The 22884-nt window shown below is 31.8% G+C and overlaps 3 protein-coding genes across 10 annotated transcripts in view; 1 reads left to right on the forward strand and 2 right to left on the reverse strand.

Moving 5' to 3' along the window:
• LOC144854292 (putative 3',5'-cyclic phosphodiesterase pde-5) overlaps positions 1–9910 on the forward strand; it is a 36219-nt gene extending 26309 nt beyond the window's left edge. For 3 of the 8 annotated variants that reach the window (XM_078712224.1, XM_078712226.1, XM_078712228.1), the window contains 9 exons: positions 74–160; positions 518–550; positions 2218–2371; positions 3194–3349; positions 3911–4083; positions 4730–4841; positions 6512–6592; positions 6818–6906; positions 7102–9910. In XM_078712224.1, the coding sequence (XP_078568350.1) occupies positions 74–160; positions 518–550; positions 2218–2371; positions 3194–3349; positions 3911–4083; positions 4730–4841; positions 6512–6592; positions 6818–6906; positions 7102–7315 (1099 nt within the window). In that variant the 3' untranslated portion in view covers positions 7316–9910. Of the gene's footprint in view, positions 1–73; positions 161–517; positions 551–2217; positions 2372–3193; positions 3350–3910; positions 4084–4729; positions 4842–5865; positions 5978–6511; positions 6593–6817; positions 6907–7101 lie in introns of all 8 variants that reach the window. The other 5 variants (XM_078712227.1, XM_078712229.1, XM_078712230.1 and 2 more) reach the window with 3 other exon arrangements.
• Positions 9911–10350: 440 nt separating this feature from the next.
• Positions 10351–16021, reverse strand: LOC144854402 (uncharacterized). Its single transcript, XM_078712348.1, has 4 exons — positions 15896–16021; positions 12754–13137; positions 11497–11760; positions 10351–10995 (listed from the first exon to the last, which is right to left on the reverse strand). The coding sequence occupies exons 1-4, from the start codon at positions 15900–15902 to the stop codon at positions 10649–10651; spliced, it is 1002 nt and encodes a 333-aa protein (XP_078568474.1). The 5' UTR covers positions 15903–16021; the 3' UTR covers positions 10351–10648.
• A 2758-nt stretch (positions 16022–18779) lies between these two features.
• Positions 18780–21410, reverse strand: LOC144853522 (zinc metalloproteinase nas-13-like). The gene is made up of 5 exons (XM_078711216.1): positions 21213–21410; positions 20781–20859; positions 20031–20148; positions 19648–19826; positions 18780–19024 (listed from the first exon to the last, which is right to left on the reverse strand). Exons 1-5 carry the CDS (start codon positions 21408–21410, stop codon positions 18780–18782), a joined length of 819 nt encoding a protein of 272 aa, XP_078567342.1.
• Positions 21411–22884: the final 1474 nt, after the last annotated feature.

The following is a 22884-nucleotide window of genomic DNA, read 5'->3' on the forward strand; positions in this document are numbered from 1 at the left end:
ATATTCTTATTTTTCCACTATTACACACAATGATATTTAATGTTGTTATAGTTATGTAATAATCTATTTACAGATATGATTTTTCGCCCTGGAGTTTGGATGAGGATACAAAACCTTTGTATGTAATCTGTATGTTTAAGGAGCTGTTTGACTTGCAAAGGTAACAAAGTATATTATATTTGTTTGCAGATATTTATTGTAATGTATTTGTTAATGGGTTTTACCATAGCATCATTAATACTGTTCTTATTAACCCCTGTCATTGTCATCATTATCAATCATCATAATCAACAGTTGTTCATCAGCTATATTGTTATACTATATCTCTCTTTTTGGAATTTTTTTTAAAGAGGTCTGGGGATGAGGTTGTGGGGTTGGAGGGAGTGTGTGGGACAAGGCAGGTTGTGAATGTGATATGTATATGTGCTGTTCTTGATATGATAACAAATTTTATTTAGCATAATTTGTATACAAGTTTGTATGTTTTGACTAGTAGTATATTGGATAATTATTTCAGGCCAGGAAAAGGTCCTTTGTCGTTTGAAGAAAGGTAGAAGAATCTTCTTCAAGTTGCTTTTGACTTTAACAACTTGTCCGCATGCTTCTTCCCTTTTGTGGTTAATAATTTTAATATGATTCTTTTTATGAATTGTTTGTAAAACCAAATGCTATATTGCTAATAACTTTTTTGGTTATCCTTTTTTCTAAATAATAAATTCTTCACTGGTTCTTCTTTAATAATTTTCCATTTATTATTTTTGTTTATGTATTAAATTGTTTTTGAAATTTTATCTTCCCTTTGATTTACATTTTTGTTTACATAATATGGCTTATGAAAGAAAAATCTAATACAATTCAAAATATATTTCTTTGCTATTATTCTGTTAATTCAATTTAAATATGTCTTATAACTTTAGTTTTATTTTTCTTACTGTTTTAACTAACTAAAATTAATAATTATATATATAATTTTTTATAAAACCCTTTGCTCTCCACTTTTAAAGCCAACGCCTTAACGAATGCAAATGATGTGATGGTAATATTGCAACCCTTAATTTCTGTTTTACCAATTTGGTCCCTACTCTCCAAAATCCAAACCTTTTAATAAAAATGTTTTCTAAATTTCCTTTTTCTATCCCTCCTATTACAATTTATATTTTTTTGTTGATTGAATATGAAATATAACTCAAATCGTTATAGTTCAATTATGATAATAACATTTTATGTATTTCTATGCAAAAATATTTATATAATAATTAATATTTCAAGTTATCCGATTCACAATTTCTAGTAAATTTCTTGGCCATAAATAAAATAACTATATTATGTGAATAAAATGCAAAATAAAAATGTACACTGTACATGACTATCATTAACATAAATATCTGAAAAAAACCTTGCATATATCTTTGTGAGAAAACATTGAAAGTGCTCACAGTTAGATTTCATACATTTTAATGTTTGCATAATGTTAACCTTGTTGATGAATAATTTGATCAATAAATAGGTTTTTACACTAATAGTAATACCGTACCCAATTATCGAAAGCATAATTGATCATTTACATCAAATAAAATGTTTATCAGACACTAATGGTCACAATTTATGAAAAAATGTGCATTGGCGACCATCTACTGGCCTAAGGCATAGCCATAGGCCAGTATCTGCCATGATTAACATATAGACCATTATGGTTGAACTGTCTAGCTCTGTCTACACTATCAAACTTTATGTTTTGTATGTGATGTGCTGCCCATGTATGGACATGATGATGTCATATCACTATCATTTGGGCACTAATTTTATAGTGTAGACAGAGCTTTAGACTGAAGAGGTCACCCAGTAAAAAGAAGAAATAAATCAAATATCACCTTTCTGCCAAATTCTTCAGATGGTATATACTCGGCAATAATATAGATTTAAATAAAGGTGATACAGTGCTTAGTTTGTACACCATTTAACCATTGTTCTGCCTAGCATTAGCTCTCAACAGATTCAAACTTCCATAAATTGATCAGGTGATAAAATGCTACCTGCAGGATTTGAACCTGCACCGATGCTAATGCAAGCATCATACCATTAGACCACAATGGTTGAACCATTTCATAAAATTCAGGCAATACATTTATTAATTTTTTTTACATTTTGTTCATATAACAATGATTGTTTTGTTATTGTTTAATAATGAAAAATAAACAAATTATGTTCTCATTTTAGGTTTGATTACCATGATCTCTGTCGGTTTGTATTAACTGTACGCAAGAACTATCGCCACGTACCTTACCACAACTGGACTCATGCGTTTTCGGTCGCTCACACAGTCTACACTATCATAAAGAAGTCGGACATTAACAATTTTACATTTCTTGAAGTATGTTTTTTATCTTATAACCTTTTATCTTTGTGTGTCAATATTTTGTTAATAACTAGCTATTTTTAAGAATCTATTGCGTCACAAAAACTAGACTTATTGAAAAACAAAATTGGTTTACCATTGTGTCACTATGTTTTATATTTATTTTGATAACTGAGCTGCAAGGACGATATCTAATAAAAATCAAAACAGTCTGCATTTGGATACAATTATTATTATAATACTATTATTGATCAGTTTAAATCAAAATCGTAAGGCATTTAATGAACAGGCAAACTACCTTAAAATTACTTGACATGTTTCGAGAATACTATTCTCGTCATCAGAACAGAAATCAGCGCCTAGAGTATCTATATACCAACTACACAATTGTATTTAAATGAGGCAATAATTAGCATAATAAAATAACTATTATTGATCAGTATTGAAAATAATATTCAAAATGCATTATAATTCCTCGTTCTTTTTTTACAAAAATGAATTAAATTTGAAATAATTGTTACAATTGAATTAGCCAGTGCCACTTGAGATATTGAATAGAAGGTGCAATTCTAAGGAGAGGGAAATATTTTTTGCATATAGACCCATTGACATAACAAGCACAAAAAACAATACAGTTTTTATAATAATAATAATAATACTAACGTGCACACTGGGAAGTCCCATCAAAAGCTGTAGGAGTCCCCCGGATCTAGCATATGTGATGTATGTGTTTGTATTAAATCCAGAATAAATTGAATTGAATTGAATAACTGAACATCCAGCTTCATACATGGGCTCCAAAAACGGAAAAATTAAGATGTTTCTTTTTTGCTGCAGTCACTGGCTTTGTTTATAGCCTGTCTTTGCCATGACCTTGATCACAGAGGAAAGAACAACTCGTACATGGTAAACAACGCAACACCTCTAGCGGCAATCTATTCAACGTCAACAATGGAACATCATCACTTCAACCAGACTGTTACCATACTACAGGTGAGTTAATGGAATGGGCAGTGTACAGGTATCGCAACTTCATGCTAATGGTGTTAGGCTATGGTTCGAACCCATTTGTACCATTTAAAAAAATGTTACATCATCTTTTCTCACCCATTGTCTAGTGGGATAGTTGTTTTTAAAGGTTCGAGGCCCGGAGGCCCGATCTTCTCAATAGGTGTAGATATAGGCATAGAGTAGATTTAGCCACTTGATATTTAATAAATCTTGAATATTAAAGCTCTGTCTACACTATTAAACTTTATGTGACAAAAAAATGTGATGTGCCCATATATGGACATGATGATGTCATACCACTACCGTATTTGGGCATATCACTACCATATTTGGGCACATCACACTTTTTGTTGTCAAACTAGTTTAATAGTGTAGACAGAGCTTTAAGAAAAAAGAAATCGGTGGTTGTTTACAACTCAAACTAGTTCACATCTCAATTGATAGGGCTAATTATGTTCACTTCATATTCACAAAATTGTCACAGTGAATCTGCCGTCAATACTAAATTCAGATTTGAATAAAACATTTTCTACATACTACTAGAATGACGGCCATAACATTTTCCGACACCTGACATCAGAAGAGTACAAGATTGTGCTGAATGAGATACGACATTCGATATTAGCAACAGATCTGGCGTTGTTCTTTGGAAACAAGGGCAAGTTGAAGGGTCTCATTGAAAAGAAGCAGTTTAGCTGGGAGGATCAATCACATAGGTACTTATTATCTGTTTAATTATTATTATTACTTATTCATGAAGTTAAATCATATTTAGATTTTTGTTATATATTGTATATATTTGTTATATTACATTCCTTTGAATAAAATTGACTTTATCAGAGATATAAGTTGGATAATAATTATTACTTTTTGACGACAACCAACACCAAAATTAGAAGTGATGAGATTCTTTTTCTAAAAACCCTAAATGTCTATTGTCTGACATAGGCGTGATATTTAGTACAGTATTTATCAAACTTTATGTGACAAAAAAAATGTGATGTGCCCATATATGGACATGTCATACCACTACCATATTTGGGTATATCACTACGATATTCAGGCACATTACACTTTTTTTGTCAAACTAGTTTGATAGTGGAGACAGAGCTTTAGCCTAAAAGAGGGCAGTATTGAACACAATTTAAACATAGTATTTTCTTATAAAATAACTTTCCTATTCCAACATTCGGGCACATTACACTTTTTTTTGTCAAACTAGTTTGATAGTGTAAACAGAGCTTTAGCCTAAAAGAGGGCAGTATTGAACACAATTTAAACATAGTATTTTCTTCTAAAAGAACTTTCCTATTCCAACACATAGTTATCTATCCATAATGCTATTGAACCTCCTCAATCTAGAAACTTCATAAAGTCGATCACGATGACCGCCTGTGACCTTTCGGCTAGCAGTAAACCTTGGTCTATCCAACAACAGACAGTTAAAGTTATATTTGATGAATTTTATCAGCAGGTGGGTGATGAGCACTGCTTGGAATGGCTCAGTTCAGTGGTTTTGTGTAACGTCATTTCACTCATTTCAGCGTCTTGTTTTCACTAATTGCATTGTATTGATGTCATATTGTATATTGCATGCTTTTTTGTATCGTTTATTGTCATTTTTTTATACAAATCTTGTATTACTGAATTTTATACTGTAAATGAAGAGCTTTTGATTTGTGACAACTGACAATCAACCATAGGTCATGTCAATCAACCATAGGTCATGTCAATCAACCATAGGTCATGTCAATCAACCATAGGTCATGTCAATCAATTCGTCATCGGTAGTCGTTTCATCCGATTCTCAGTACTGTATCTAGCTTTCTCCAGTATCATAGGAGAATGCCATAATACAGCATCACAAGAGATTTCCATAATACAGCATCACAGGAGAATTCCATAATACACCATCACATGTGTTTCACTTATTATCATAGACCATAACTTAACATGATTCATTCACCACATGTGATGCACACGATATGCTGTATTACCAAATATTCCTATGATACTGGCAAATATTGTCGTATGTGGAGATACAGCACTGAGAATCAAATATATATTTGCATGGTTTATTTATGTTTTTGTATAGCATACACTATATAATCAATTAGCATATTTTTAAATATTCATAAAGCTATATTTGCATATGCATTATTATGTTAATTTCTGTTTTAATGTAGATCCATATGTGGAGATACAGCACTGAGATTCAAATATTTATTTGCATGATTTATTTATGTTTTTGTAAAGCATGTATAATCAATTAGCATATTTTAAAATATTCATCAAGCTTTATTTGAATATGCATTATTATGTTAATTTCTGTTTTAATGTAGATCCATATGTGAAGATACAGCACTGAGATTCGAATATTTATTTGCATGATTAATTTATGTTTTTGTATAGCATGTATAATAAATTAGCATATGTTTAAATATTCATCAAGCTTTATTTGCATATGCATTATTATGTTAATTTCTGTTTTAATGTAGATCTTTAGCACATGATGTTATTATGTCTGCATGTGATCTAACAGCTATTAGCAAACCCTTTGATGTTCACAGTAAAGTTGTTTATGACATATTCGAGGAATTCTACCAACAGGTTTTTACCTTTGATTTTGTTGAATTTTAATCTTTCCAATGGCATCCTTATTACAAAATTCTTGTATAAAATTTGTGGAAAACTGTGTCCTGTTTACTAGCTATACAAGAGTACGTAATTATTGTAATTTGCCACCAGTGTTTAGATGATAATTGTCACATTCAGTTGTGTTCCTCATCATTAGTGCATGTATGTGCTTTTGAACGTTATAAACAAAAAACAATTATTGTTGATAGTGAATAGATTCTGTATATTTATTTTTATTATTATTGTTTATTTCATTTGTGCCAAGTATTATATTAGGCCGAGATTTATTTATTTTATTTATTAATTATTTATTTATATTATTTTATTTATTATTTATTCTGTATACTGGATGAGCTCTTCATTTAAAGGCTGTTCTCCCAAACGTGCCTATGTAGATAATATGTTTAGTTTGTATCATATAGAAACAAGGTCTAAGTATTGACTTCCAACTTTAAAACATAATTTGCCTGCACTTTTTCTACGATTTTGTTTAATTTTTATGTCTAGGGAGATGAAGAGAAAGCACAGGGCCAAAAACCAATCCCAATGATGGATAGGGACAAAGCACATGAACTACCTGCCAACCAAGTAAGAATTTGAATTATATGCTAATATTTAATAAGATATCCATAAATATAATTTTTGGGAATGTTTATTTATTTGTATATGGTAATGGAATAACCAGTTCAGATTATGAAACCACATAAGAATGTTGTTTTTTAATATTAAATGATATAAATACAGAAGATCATATTCTTTTAATCTGTGGCTTACAATTATAACATCATTTTATTTATGTTTTTTACTTTTCAGGTTTCATTTATTGTTGGTATATGTTTGCCATGCTATGAGTTACTATACAAATTAGTGCCAGGGAGTAAGCCACTATATGATGGTGCATCGTAAGTACTTTTAAAACTCAAAATTTCCCAGCAATTTTGGCAACATTATTCATGACATTGCCTAAACACTTTGGTGTCAATCAAGGGTTTAGGAAAGTTGGAAAAGCTCTTGTAAAAGCAGCAACTGATATAAAAATTGCAATTACTTATTCTTTAATATTAAAATGTGTTATTTTATTTGTTGCCACTTAATAGGAAAAATTTGCAGAACTGGTCAGCACTGGTTGCCAAGCAGCGGACAGATCAAGAGGACAAGGAGAAGAAAGTAGAACGAAAACAGAGCATTGCTGACATTTCAAAAGCCTTGAAAGAAAGTGAAGACAAAAAGTCAGAAAGTGAAAATGGAAAGAAAATACCATTGCTTAAAAAATCTACATTAGAGGTTTCAAAGGAAAGTGTAGATGAATAAGCTAGTTCATCAACAGAGAGAGAAATAAAATTGAAACAAATTTTAAAAACAATGCATCACTATTCTCTCATAATTTATGTAAAACTTTTGACTTTTTTAAAAGTTTTAAAACTAAAATTAAAAATAGTTTTAATTTTGATATTTATACTCATGGATTTAGATGTGCCCGATGTCTCTGGTTCTGCTTCTTTTAAGGTCATCGATATTTCTTTACGAGCGACACCAGAAGCCGCTTTGATTTTTACGAATATTGAGCCGAATAACCATGCTAGAACCTAGCCTATCATGATTAAATTGATTAGGGCAGGGAAGAGTGAATTTACTCTTAATTTCACTCTTCCTAGATTAGAGTCAATGTTTATTAGATTGATATAACTACTGATTAATTATTTTTTACCAATACTACTACAGGTTACAAATACTACTACACATCTAACGTAAATCTTCTAATTGTAACCCTGGGTTGTTATTCTTTGATTGTTTTTTAGTGTGGGTTACTATTAGAACTGCCGAGATCAACATGCATTATCTCCTTATTTTAAAAATACGGCTGCATCATAAGTTTTTGTGACTCTAATAGTGACTCCCATGGGTTACTATTGTAATAGTAGTGGGTTATTATTATAGATTGACTTATAAGGTGGGTTACTATTAGAAGGGGAGTTACTATTAGAGTATGGTTTACTATTAGAAGATTTACGGTACTCATATTATTTCTGAATTCAATTAGTATAATTATGTTTTCTATAGCAGGGTATATTGTTTATAATGTTTAATACAAAGCTTTATTTTCCTAAATGTTTTCTTTAACTTATGTAAATAGCAGTAGTGTATATACTATGTAGATAGATCAATTTAATCTGGCTGCATAGACTAAATTATTATGAACAACTTTTAAAATGTGTACAAATGTATCTACTGGTGTATGTATAGTAGCCATATAATATTTTTCGCCAAACAAAAATGGTAATATGCTGTAGTTGTTGTATAGTAGTTTAAAAAAATTATTACTATTATAATTATTTAATAATTATAATGTTGTGTATAATGTTTTATACATGTTTAACCACATTTTGTGGTTATTCAAGATACAATTATAGGCCTACAAGATAAAATTATTGTTGAAATATAATTACACAATTTTAAATTTAAGTTTCCATAAGGCCACAGTGGAGGACACATGACCTTGCCTCCGCATCCCCGTTTCCCCCGCATCCCCGTTTCCCCCGCATCCCCGTTTCCCCCGCATCCCCGTTTCCCCCGCATGCCCCTGCCTCCACATCAACACCCCCATCTCCTTCCCCGCCCTTAATTTTTGGAGGAAACTAAAAGGTAATGTATATGATTAATTTAATTTCATTGCTTTACTCATTTTGAGAAAGTCCAATTTATTTAACTGCAATTTATAGAGTATTTTTTAATATATCAGAGATAAGTCACTGTTATGAATTTGACAACACAAGTTGTAAATGTTATCTACCTCCAAAAATATTGCACAAACCTTTGTTATATTTGTGTTTTATATTTCTGATTCAGATTCCAGATCGTAACACAAATTGTAAACTATATCCTGGAAAGAATGAGCAGACAAGGTGTTATGTCCAATATGCATGTATTGGATGAAACGGTATGAATTTAAGAATAATTATAAGGTATTGTTCTTAGGATTTTTATGCTTTTTTGTTTATTTCGAAGTTTTATATATGTAGGAATATTATCATTTGTGATGAAACAAAGTGAATGATTTTAAAGTTAATTATTATTTGTATCGTGGAGTTTGTTGTACTCCATGTTTGTATGGAATACCACAATCTCTCGATCAGCGATATTCGTTTGGCGATTGGGACCGAGGTGGTAACGTGAACGCAATACACATTCCAGTCCTTACGGCCGATTAAAGACACTATTCCTACATCGTTTCGATCTAAAGTCACAAACTGCATTTTATGTAAAAATAAATATTATATGGGCCTATTGCGATAAAAAATGTTTCGTCTTTAAACGGTTAAAAATGTGGAAAAAAGGCGGAGCCGTTTATCTTTTTGTTTGCGTGTAAAATGGTAATATGCCTATGAAATATTGAAATATATATTTGTTAATATTCTATTTATACTGGGCGATTAAAGTGACCATTCCTACATCGTTTCGATCTAAAGTCACAAACTGCATTTTATGTAAAAATAAATACTATATGGGCCTATTGCGATAAAAAATGTTTCGTCTTTAAACGGTTAAAAATGTGAAAAAAAATAAGGCGTTTGATCGAGAAGCGTTTATTTGTTTGCGCGTAAAAAACCACAATTAAGTCGGGATTGCGGTACACACGTCCGCGTGTACCACCAAATACGGGCTTTTGGAAAAAAATGCTTTAAGCGCACAAATTATCGATAACAGTGCATTTTAGTATGATAAAGGTATTCTTTTATTACTATTTGTTTATTATCATTTCAATTTCAACACATTACTTTTTTTCTTGTAAAGTACATATTTCAACTATAGTTAAATTAAGATTCTCGTAACAAATATGTAAATATATTTTCTAATTGTGTAATGCAATTGTAGTCTGAATGTATATTTAAATAAACAAAAACAAGTTACTAATGTAAATTGGATTGAATGTAATTTCAATTCTCGCTTTATATTCGAAAAGTACGGAAGCTTCTTGATAAGTCGCCAAGTGGATGGCACCTAGAAGCTTCCGTAGAAAGGTAATTAGATTTCTTCGATTGCAAGACAACGCAGTAATCATTGCGCATGCGTACTCAATTTGTACGGGAACAGCTTTCCTGGCTGGCGTTTAAGAAATTACATGGTTGCCGTAAAGCCGATTTTCCATTAGGCGAATTTGTTCGCGCGAATCGAAAGCGTCAGCTTATACGCATGCGCAGAGAGGGATTTAGAGGATGGAAACATGAATACGCATGCGTATAAGCGTAATAAAACTCAGTACAAATTATGAAACCGTTTATGTTATTCGTTTATTATACACAGTATATATACATTTAAAAAATAATTGTTCCAGACAACTTGTTGTTTTTTAAGTACATGCAATATGTTGTACTAGATGACAAGATGAGGGCAATATATGATAGCATGTCTTCAGGTAAAATGCGTTTTGAAAAAAGGTCGAAGATTGTTCGATGTTGTTTGTTACTGTTTAGGACTGTATAGCGAAGATTTACTGTCACTGTGGAATGAAAAAAAAAAGTTAAATAATTTAAATGCCCAAAATGATTAGGAAGAAACAACTGTCCAATACATAATAAAGGAACATTGGAATTTGTAAAAGGCCAGCCTAAAGTTCATTTTTGATAATTATTAAATTTTGATTTGTTAAAAACCAAAATCTAATTCCATAGCCTCTTCTTCATGCACGTGTTCTACGGAATAACTCCAACTGGTAACCCGTTGCAGACCGCATTCCATCCAGTCTTGTATTGAGCTCTTTGGATTCTGATGCCCGGTGTAATAATGATCCTGGGCTAGGCCGACCTCCTCAAAGGAGACTATTTCGAACTCCTCTTCTCCCCCGCCGTCTGTCGCATCAGTAGCCGATGTCATATCACAGCGACATTGTCGCCGTTCTAAAGTGGACACTCGCTTCTCTAAAGCGTCAACTCTCTCCTGGAGAGATGGTACCTTCTGGAATGAACAGTCGTTGCCGTTGACTTCGATTTTTTCTATAAAAAAGATTTAAAAATAATCTTGCATTTATATATCTAATACGTAACGATACTTGGTTTGTGAATCTGTGCGTAATTACGGTAACTTTAGGTCGCTGAGGTACTTTGTTGGTAAATCGTGAACTATGATAGTGAAAACGTAAAATAAAACTCGCCGCTTTTGTCTAAGTTAAACTCATCAAGTTTACAGAAATGGCCGCAATATGAGGTTTGCTTCATTAGTCACCCCGAACTTTTATTCGTTTATTACTATAGGCTACACTTATTATTTCATATTTTGCATTTAACATTTTATTGTACACAACCGAATGTTGTTTTAAGTACCGTTTGAATAAATAGAACTGAATTGAACAATAGAAACACTAAAATGTAAACAACTATAGTTTTACCAAAATCATAATCCTTACTGCTTGATTATTATTCAATAAGTACACAACGTTGATCTTGACAAAGTTACTGCTCAGTGACTGGCAGCAGCTACAAAGAACAAAGACATACCATCGAGATCTTCTGATATATCGTTCCGTCCAACTTGTTGAAGACCTAGCTGCAGCTGATGAACGGCCTTGTCTTCTTTTCTACATCGTTGTTTCCACTTAAGTAGCCCACGGAAGATCGTTTGGTGTAAGCCTCCACTCCATTGTGTTTCAGATTTGATGAGGTCGATCTGGGCCTTCTTCAAGCCTAAGTGGATCAGTAGAGACTGCCACTCGCTGCCGAGTTGTTCGGCAATGCGAAGGAGTACTGGTTCTGTTAACACGCCTAAAACATTAACAAATATGTTTAATGACTTATGAATCATGTTTCATTAATATTTTTGAATCAATTTTTATTCGTATAGTGTGGGTAATGTTAGAACATTTAAAGAATGAAAAAAATCTTATTTCTAAAAATTTCTTATTTATATTTATTAATTTCATGTTGGTGAATTGTTCATATAATTATTAATTTTAGAATTTATTCCAGTATCGCTATCAATATATTTATTTATTTCTATTTTATTTTTAATTATTTAATTTATCCTTGTAAATTAAAGTGTGCGCCACGTGTTTAAACATTAGATTAATAGTACTTCCTTTTGTGTGTTTTTTAAAAAACAAACGAAAAAAAAAAAGTACTATTTAATCGAAACAATTATTCTACAGGAAACATGTCCCCTCTATCGAACTTTTCAACTGTAAGTCCTAATTATATTTATAGGTTGTATTCAGAATCTATTTGTAGATTTGACGCAATGGCGAGAATAGTTTAGGAAGCGTTTTTCTGTTCAATTAATTTCTTGCCTAGACCTGAAATATTGCTGTCAAACTTAATTTGTTATCGTTTACATTAGTTTTTTTCAACTTAGAGATTGACCATACATCTGCCGTTTAAAAGATAAACTTTATCATGGACAGTTTTGTCATTATTTTAAAACATTTTTTTCTGTATTAATTTTTCACTTAGGCCTACTAAATAAAATCAATATTAACTTTTTTCTAATTATATCAGATGGTTTTGTTCAGTGAAAGGCGTTTTTATGCGGTACAGTATATCATAATGTTTTTCTTATCTATGTCATTTCCAAATAAATAAATAAACATTAATTTAAAGTTGAATGATAAGTAATTGATAATACAGGCCTAGTATTAAATTTTACTTTATACAAACTTCACTGTGAAGAAATATATACATGTTCTGGACAGAAAGGAATGGTTTTCCAGCACTGAAGTCTGTCGGAAGACGCTGTAATAGAATAATGTTAGGCCTACTTACAGTTTCTAGGTTGTTTTATTTGCATCGATTGGACATCAACATTCTCGCTGTGAGAGGTGTTTCCATTTTTGGCATCTTGTAAATCTCTATGTTTTCTTTGGCAGATTTCCACTGGCTTAGGAGGGATTTTTGGGTATTTGCGAGAACTTCTTAAGTTATACTTGTGATTATTGGCTCCGTTAGTTGCTGCCTGAAGTCTGCTATCAGTTTGTGAATTACGTACTGTTTTTGGCTGTAAAGGCAGACCTGGTATAGTCACAATGAACCTTGATTCTTCGTATTGTCGTACAATGCAGGATACACCAACGACACTACCTCTGTCCCTCGCCATATCTAGCTCGTTTCCATCACCATCGTCATTGGTATTACTGTACGCTTTCATTTCTGGAAAGGAAATATGATGCAATGACAACGAGTAGGTAATATATTCGTCAATGAAAACACCTTAGTAAGATTCAAACTTTTGACTTTGAAATGCATTCAAAAGTTGTACAACATTTTCTGTATCATCATAACTGCTGACGTGGCCAAAACTACCACTGTCAGAATTAGAATTAATATAGATAAATACAATATGACGTCATGAAATTCCAACAGTTAAATCCAAAACTATCCAAAAATCTTTTATCTCGACGCGCCTTAGGCAGTTATATTTATCCAAGAGGGACTAAAGCATTAATGCCTTTGTCCTCTTATAATATATCACTGTGTTTACTGGAATATTGGGGTATAGGGACCTAAGGGAATATAAACAGTACTATAGTTTAGTTTAAGATTATATTTTTGTTCTGTACATCAGTAAGCCACGGACTTTGTTCTATACTGACTATATTTTACGTTACACAAAATGTTTATGGTACTACTGATTGTTAAACTAAATGATTATTTCTTAAATTATTAAATAGAATCTAAAGAAAAATCGTCATTTAATGAGGAAAGAACAATAATTAAAACTGTTACGTCAAAAAAGTCGAGCGGCGTTTTTTGTAAGAAATATTTATTGTTTAATTTCGGTTTAATCTCTAATATATTTTATCATTAATAATCATTACCGTAAACATCTTTATAAAAACCAATCATTATCATCAGCTCTGCACCATTAATTGCTATATATTTTGTAAACTATAATTTGTATTTAAAGGTATTAACGGTACCTGAGACAAACATAAGTAAACTCGTGTGTTATCGATGTTATATTTCAAAGGTGATAGTTTTTATACTTAATATCGATGGGTTTGACCTATAAAATTAGAACATGTTTAGCTTTTAAAATTATATTTAGTCTGTGTGTTTTTGTAAATTATGAATTAAGAATCTGGCAAATGTCCAGCCTAGCACTAAGCCGACCTTTTATTAAAGAAATAACAATTGGAAGGTCGCCAATGTAATAATAATTGTTCCAGGGTAGTCTGCAGCAGAATGTGTTTTTTTCCTCGTTGCAATAATTAATGTCTTTTAGACAAATGATTAATTCAAATGTTGAAAACAAAACAAAAATGAGTGAATATTTCTGATTGCATGTGTTAAATTTGCATACTGTATTATGTGAGAGACAGATCCAGATAGTTTATTGATAACATTAAACTCAATTTCGTGTAAACTTGTTTTTAAAGGATGAGTGCGAAAAGAAACCATAGTAGAATACATAGTGTTACCACAGATATCCTGTCTCAAAACTCTCTTCCTTTTAAAGTTTTCGTCAAAAGCAGACTATAATGAATACTAATTAATTTGGCGCTTATTCTTATTACAGAATAAGTCTTGTGATATCCGTGTACAATAATATAAGTGATGACCTAAGCAGTATAAGGTGCAAAGCTTATAATTTGCTTCTTACACTTTGTAGCAGTCGATTGAACTACTCCATGGTGGACACAGGACATGAAGTGTTAGAAGAAAAAAAGAGGATCTTTAAAAAAAAGTTTCAATTTTTCAAACTGATCCATATTGATTCATTGATTAATCTTTCAAGTTGACATTCAATTGCTCAAAATAAGTTAGCAAAAGATTTGTTATCTTATACCGACAAAACAAAATGAAATCCTCTAAATTATATGAGTAGTATATGAGTAGTACAAGATAGCATGTAGTGAGATATCGGGATTTAAATGACGTTTATTTGGCAAACGCCGAATTACAATTAACCAATGTAGTCTGAAATTCATCCAAATATTCTTGCATTTAATATTATGATGTTTGTGTTTTAATTGTTTATTTATCTATTTGGCTATTTGGAACTTTGAATTAGTGCCAACATTTAGCTTGGCGATAGTCTTTTCGACGCCTTTAATTTTTACCGCAACGAATGTTAAACTAACATTCTAACTTCCTTTCTGTTGGATTTAGTAGTAAGGAAATTAAAAGTAGGACGCACTGTTACTTAATTACTAATTTGTTATATTTTAATATATCAAAAGATAATAACAAGTTATTGCAATTGTAATAATAAAATAATAGGTGAAATCATCATTATCTCTAACCCATCATCATTATCATCAACGTCTTTATCATCATTGTCACCACCTCAATTATCATGGTATGATAATATGTTAAGTAAGATACAACTTTCCTCATGTGTTCTTGGTCATCGCCACGCTTCATTTCTAAATTACTTAGCATGACGACCACGCCTTGTGGTTGATTGGTATATTATAATTTATGTCAAACATATTGTTTTCCAATAGAAACCAAATCAACTATAAAAGTAGCCTATATATCCAACGGTAATTAGAAAAATAATTGGTAATTACTGGTACATGCGTAATTATAGTAAATCGTTTGCAAAAAATATAATAATAATAATATCATATTAAAACTTTTTTAAATTAAATTTCAATTACCAAAGGCCAATATTATTTAATTTGGAAGCAATTGAAATGTGTATCAATTACATTCCTGCAGCAGCAAATTACATACTAAACAGTGTCACAGTGGCAAATTAGATTTTACACGACAGAAAACACTTTAAAAACGTCACTGGAAAAACGTGCACAATATACAAGTTTAGGCATGAAGCCAAACTTCGTATTAATTCGTTGAAAATAAATGATGCATATAAATTCACCTTATATAACAATAAATATGTACATGTATTACCGTGACTCAAAATACTATAAAAGTTAATAGTGCATTTAAAACTTACCTAACATATAAATCGATGTTTATTCTGATAGTAGGCCTATTAATTGTTAGTAGTATACTAGTACATGAATGAATCAGCTGGGTGCTTGTTTCACTATCATTCGGAGCTTATACTCACGGGCCTACGATAAGTTTTACAAAAAGTCATCTGTTTGTAACCGTTACTTGTTTCTGATTGGATATGTGGATATTCAATTATTACATATCGGAAATGATGCTTACATTATGTGCCGTATATGGACTATAACTGTAATCCATAGTGCTGGTCCAGGTCAGCGTAAAAACCCTGTCTGTTGATCAAACTATAAAACTCGACATGCTCCAGGGACGTTGATATTAGTGCGAATGTTAGGAATATATTCTTATCTATGGTTTTGACGCTTCCAATCGTTCTAAAATTGCTACCGCATACACAGGACTAGTGCATGCTGTTTCATTTTTTGAAATGTATAGACTAATCTTCCAACTGACTGTTAAAGATACATCATAATCATACATAATTAAGCATACATCATTCATTTTAAATCATTAATCTTAAATCAAACATCATCATCATATACCTCATCATCATCATAATCATCATCCTCCATCATTATTTATATCATCATCATAATACATCATCATATATCATCATCATCATCATACATCATCATCATACATCATCATTCATCCTCATCATCATCATACATCATACATCATCATCATATATCATCATCATACATCCTCATCATCATCATCATCATACATCATCATCATCATCATACATCATCATACATCATCATCATCATACATCATCATCATACATCATCATCATACATCATCATCATACATCATCATCATACATCATCCTCTAAATATAATGTTCGGTATTCATACAAATTAATGAAACATTTTTCATGATTTCGTATTTATTTATTCATATTATTATTATTCTAAATAACATTGGCTTTTGTATCTTAAACTGATACTGTAGATCATTGTACAATTACTTTTTTTTTGTTTTTATTCTGATACAGGTTTCTTCTCTTGCCTTTTGGAACTCATTTTTGGAGGCGTGTTCTGAAATCAAGAAAATGGAAAACGTAAGCTTTGTTTTTTTTTATAATTCAAATTACAAACAAATATTATAATTAGACTTTGAAATAAATTTACATTAGGCCTACAAAAGTGTTGGACACTCTACTTGCAGGAAAAAATGTAATTTCACATTATTGTAACAAAATGGGTGGGTTTTAAAAAAAGATGTGTCATTTCATAGGAACAAAAATATATTTCTAGCCTAAATTGAGAAATTAATTTTTGGCCTACGAAAGTACCGGTAAAGAGTGTAAGCTTACAGCAGAAATGACAGCTCTTCTGACAGTTAGTTTTCATGTAAGGGTAGTAAATACTGTCTGATGAACAGTGTCCGTCGTAAGCCCAGGTCTGACAACTACGACTGTCAATGTCAGCACAAGCAGATGCTGAAGCTAAGAACGTTACATTTCTAAATAGCAGAGGAACTAAACCTGGTTCCCACTCGGACGCAACATAATTAAGGAACCGCCACGCAAGTAATTTGAATAATCATTGAAGCTCGGTTCCCACTAGAACGTAACGCATGGACGTAAACGCAACGCAAGCGTGTTAACCAATGACAGGCGACAGTTCGAATAATCCATCGCTTGTGATTGGTCAATTCACTTCCGTTGCGTTACGTCCTTGTGTTGCGTCTCTAGTGGGAACCAACCATAACCGATAGATCCGCTTGTCATTGGTCAACTAGCTTGAGTTGTGCTTGCGTCATTGCGTTGGCTGGTAGTGAGAACCAAGCTTAAGATAAGTTTCATTCAAACTATTTCGTCCGTCGTCAACAGTTTTTATTTAAGCTTTTCACATTTAGCTCTACTATGTTCTTTATGGCCTACAACATAGTCGCCTCAAATTTACAAGTGTACAGTAGCCACAAAAAAAACCTCTGATAAAAACATAGGAATGATCAGGCTGAAGCTGACAAACATTGGAACTGTAATGTATTAAATTCTAGGCTGCTTAAGTTAATATAGGTAAAATGATTAAAAGTACAGCAGAAGTTCCAGCTAATCTGGCGGTAACTTGCCATGTAGCGTTCTCTATAATATCTAGTTAATGTTAACGTACAGTACAGTACATTTTATAGTTTGTATAATACAATTTTAAAATTACTTACAGCAAAATGAACAGCTCATCGGACAGTTTTCTGTCATGAAAGTGTAGTAAATACTGCTGGATGAACAGTATCCTTGCCCAGCCCAGTAGGCACAGTTAGTATCGTAGTCAGAACAACCTGCCGTATTCAGTTTAATCATCGTTAGTAAGTTTATCTATACATACATATGTCAGGTAGATTTTATTATCGAAATTCATTTAATTTCGTGTTATTTTTAAAAAGTAGGGATCATTTCCTTCTTTAATTTTTGATTACCCAATATTAATGATTATTATTAATAATAATAAATATCATATCATTAAAAAAAACATTATTAATACCATTAATAGCAACATTATTAGGTAATTGATTGATTATAATAATTGTTATCACATTCATTTTTTAATTTGATTGCAAGGTATGGATAAATGTGAGACATAACAATAAGCTAAGATATACATTAGAATTTAAGAGTTTAAAACACTTTGCAAAATACTTACTGCCACCTCCTCCCCCTCCTCCGTTACCATCTACAAAGTTGATAAAAGAAAAAATAAGTACACACACATAAACAGTTCGATGAAATTAAATCTAAAAGTAGTAGTTGAAAGATATTCATAGGAATAATTATCATTAATAAAATAACATTCAATAAGTGAAATCAATGTCCGTAAAAGACATCTACTGTTTAAAATGTACTAATAGATAAAGATCCATTTTAATGTATGTAATATTGTATTAGAAACCTACCACACTCATAGTATTTGTTAATCTTCTGAATGTCTTTACTGCTGAAATCGACTCGGTTTCCGATGGTTACTCCACTTTGATATGGTATAATTGTTTCATAACCATTCTTCGAGAAGGCGTACGCATCATAATGCATAATAGAATTGTAATCATATGATACGCCAACGTCGTCAATATAAGATGATGGGTAGCTGTCGAAATTGTATTCCATACCTGCGATACATTAATAACAAATATTTTAGACTCAGTCTCACATGAAATTTATCGGAAAGTAGTGATATTCCCTTTTATACAACACCTAAATACATTCCTGTCATTTGATTGGACGATTGTGGGTCACATGGCGTGCAATAGTACGCACTATTGAACGGTCGTTCAATAAATACTTTTTTTCAGGTACGAAAAAAATATTTACGACCATTAACTGTAATTCTGAACGTAACATACAACAGCGCCGCCTATTTTTTTAAACCAATAACAAACGTTGAAACATTGAACTCTCGTTTCGCGACGAAATTTTTGGAGAGATATACATATTAATTTAAGCCAAAAAAGCATTTAAATTAGCTTTAGATCGTTTGTATGATTTTGAATAATTAATGGAAACAACTTTACAATGTCTATGTGAATCAAATATAAGCCTACCTTTTATTCAATATAATAATGAATGCTTTATATTTCGTGTAATTGTACAATATAGGCATTCGGTGAATGATGAAAGGTTATATTTCAACTCGGCTTCGCCTCGTTTCATCATTCACCGAATGCCATTGTATATTATTACATGAACATTACATGGACTCATTCTTCCCATTGCGTGGTATTTTTTAACTCACCATCTTGAATATTTTGCCACTGGATTGAGACGTAACTGTCACGATCAGTTCTGCTTTGTTCGTGGTAGAAGCCAATAGCGTGCATCATCTCATGCATTATGATACCAACTGATTGGTAGCAACCGTTACCCAACGATAATTCTTGTACACCACCCACTACACCAACAGATGAATAACAACTGAAGAAAAACGATTTGAAATTATTGCTATACTTACAATATGGAAACCTATCGTAAGCCTACCAAAATCTATGTGTGTATCATAATATGTATGTTATGTAATGAAAATGACCATTGACACTGTAAAACCAGAGACTCACTCTAATTCCCTGATAAAACTATTTAAGTTATTGAAGTTTCAAACAAATATGTTGCTTCACTTACCCGCCTTTTGAAACAATCTTGACATAATTGCTTTCAGAGGTCCTGGCAACCCATTTAATGCAGGTCTCAGCGCTGTATCTGTCTATCGCTTTTTGAATTTGGGATTTACCGTAGGCATCTTGAAGATATTGTCAAAACAAATAATAACGTAAATAGAAACAGTTTGCAAGAATGAAACGGACAAATAAGTGAGCCACGAATACGTTTTACTAGACGAATGTGATAATTGCAGTTAACTAGTACTGTAGGGTAGCTTTTGCGTCAGGGAGTTGAGTAACTGAGATGTTTGCCGGCCCTACTTTAATGTAATTTTGTATTTTATACTAAAGTAATGTAATGAGTAGCTGAAAAAGTTGATGAGAAGCTTAGGTGTGAACAAGTAGGTTTTCGATGTAGTCCTACAGTGCAATCTTCATCTTAAAAAACATCATAGATCAATGAAATAAAAACTGAAAAAAGTGTCTATTCAAACATTTCATTCATCTTCGTTGTTGTTGGTGTTTCAGAGGGACAATACCTTTAAACGGAAGTACAGTTAATTAAATCAGACGAAGGAAGAGTAAATTGTCACTTTTCCCTAATCAAACTTCAAAAATATAAAAAACATTGTCCAAACTGTGGCGCACATAATAACAAGTTGAATGAACCAATAAAATAATAAGTATGCAAATTGCTTCCTGGGATTAATATAATTATTGATTGATATTGATTGATATTGATTGGTATAATTACATACCAGGTACTACTTACTAAATTGGTAATTTATAACGTACGGAACTACACCACTGGGCCATCTTTTACTAGTATCTTTGAGAGCATTGTCTACACTCTGTGAAATGTTAAAATATCGGTAACATTATAATCGTGTATTACTAGATGCTTTCCACTGTGATCACCAAAAATCCCCAACAAAGCCATACTCTAATGCTGACGACATATCAAACAACTGTTTGGAATAGTTTATCGGTTATCCTAATTGAAAACTGTTATCATTTCGGCCAGCTTTGGATGACATTATTAACTTTATAGTAAAACTAATTTTAATAAAATTAAGCTCTCTGAATATTATTCATTGTTTGTTTATTTGTTGAGGCATAATACTTAAACGCATTATGATTTGTTTCAACGTTTTTTATTTAATTTTAGATTATTTTCCTTTAAAAGAATAATATTCTGACTTACCATAGTCTGCACAATATCGCCCTCAAAGAGAGTAACTTCATCCTGATTGACTTGTTTGTTGTTTTCGATAATTGTTGAAAACAGTCCTTTAACTAAAACGTTTGTTAGTTTATCAATAATCAGAATTATTCGTTTTACATATAATATTGTAAACACAAAGAGTGTACGTGTATAGAAAATGTGTATACGTATGTACATGTATGCCACAATATTATATACGTGTGGTTAAGATATAAATCAGAAATTATTTAAAACTGGTAAAATAAAAAATCGACGAACCCACTAAAAAAAAGTTTTGCGAGCAAACATTTGGTGTTGCAAACCTTGTTGAGATGAGTAACAGTACAACTAAAATAGATGATAAATTTACTTACCTTGTTTAACACTTTGGGGCTTTGGTGGTACCTGTATCACACAAAAAAACAGGGTAAAAAGCATCTATCTTTACACATTTTTAGGGTAAAGAATAATATTAAATAAAAGTGTTAAGCAGTACTACTTTACATAAATAGTTCAGAGAAATATGTTAAATCATTAGGAACATTTTGAATTATATTTGAAATACCAAAGTAAAAAGAATGTTGGTGCCTACCACCATAGAGATCTTATACATGAGGATAAAGACTGTTCTGTAATGTTCTAAAAACTAAATGCGAAGTTTTTTTAGTATGTACTTACCGGACTTGACGCCACGGCCATCAGCAAGCATGCAAAAAGTACGTACTGCATTGTTTTGGTCACAAGTGATGTTTGTTAAGCTAACGCAACAAAGAGTCTTATAAATTTGCAATTGCCCACCATCAATTTATACTTACTGTTATCTATCTAATATGAGACATGTAACATATGCTTTGAAAATTATCTCTTAATTAATTAATTAGCGTTACTATATCTTTCTATCAAGTATTATTATCATATGTAAATTGCAAAGCAAGGAGATTATTGTCATATTATCTATAGTTATTTTTATATTATTTAATTATAATTATGATTATCTCCTTAATTGCAATGTTATCAAGAATGTAACAAAACATCTGTGTTTTTACTAGGCGTTACATAGAGAAAGCAGACAAACAAGTCGAATTGATTACAATCAGCACAATATGTTGATTGTTCATTCAAACAAGTTGCACGTAGACCTTTATTTATACCATCAACTAATACGTCCAGCTTGAATTGAATATTAACCCAAATCTAACACTGTAGTAGGCCTATGGCACATTATTTAAGCTTGGTTCCCACTAGCGACGCAATGTAACGCAACGCTACGACGTATTGACGCAAAATTCTGTATTGCGTAATCACAAGTGGGAACCGACGACGCAACAGTGCTGCAAACATCGCTTGATTTCACACAGACGGGGGAAAACACAATTATTGGAATGGCATTTTCTTACGTTGCGTAGGTTGCGTTACGGTAGGCCGCTAGTGGGAACTACGTTTTAGAAGTAAACCCCACGATACAAATAAACAGGGTGTAAATATAACCCGTGCGCAAGACTTTTAATTACAATATAGAAATGCTTTAAATTTGATATATTTACATTATTGCTTCGAATAATTTTACAGACAGACAACGAAATATTTGTAGGGAAAACTGGTGCCTAGCAACTGGAGACCCATGGGTCATCCCACGCCGAGGAATAAGGTTGATATGAATGAGTCACGGTAT

This window comes from Antedon bifida, chromosome 10, assembly GCF_963402885.1.
Source record: "Antedon bifida chromosome 10, ecAntBifi1.1, whole genome shotgun sequence".
In the NCBI taxonomy this organism is placed as follows: Eukaryota; Metazoa; Echinodermata; class Crinoidea; order Comatulida; family Antedonidae; genus Antedon; species Antedon bifida.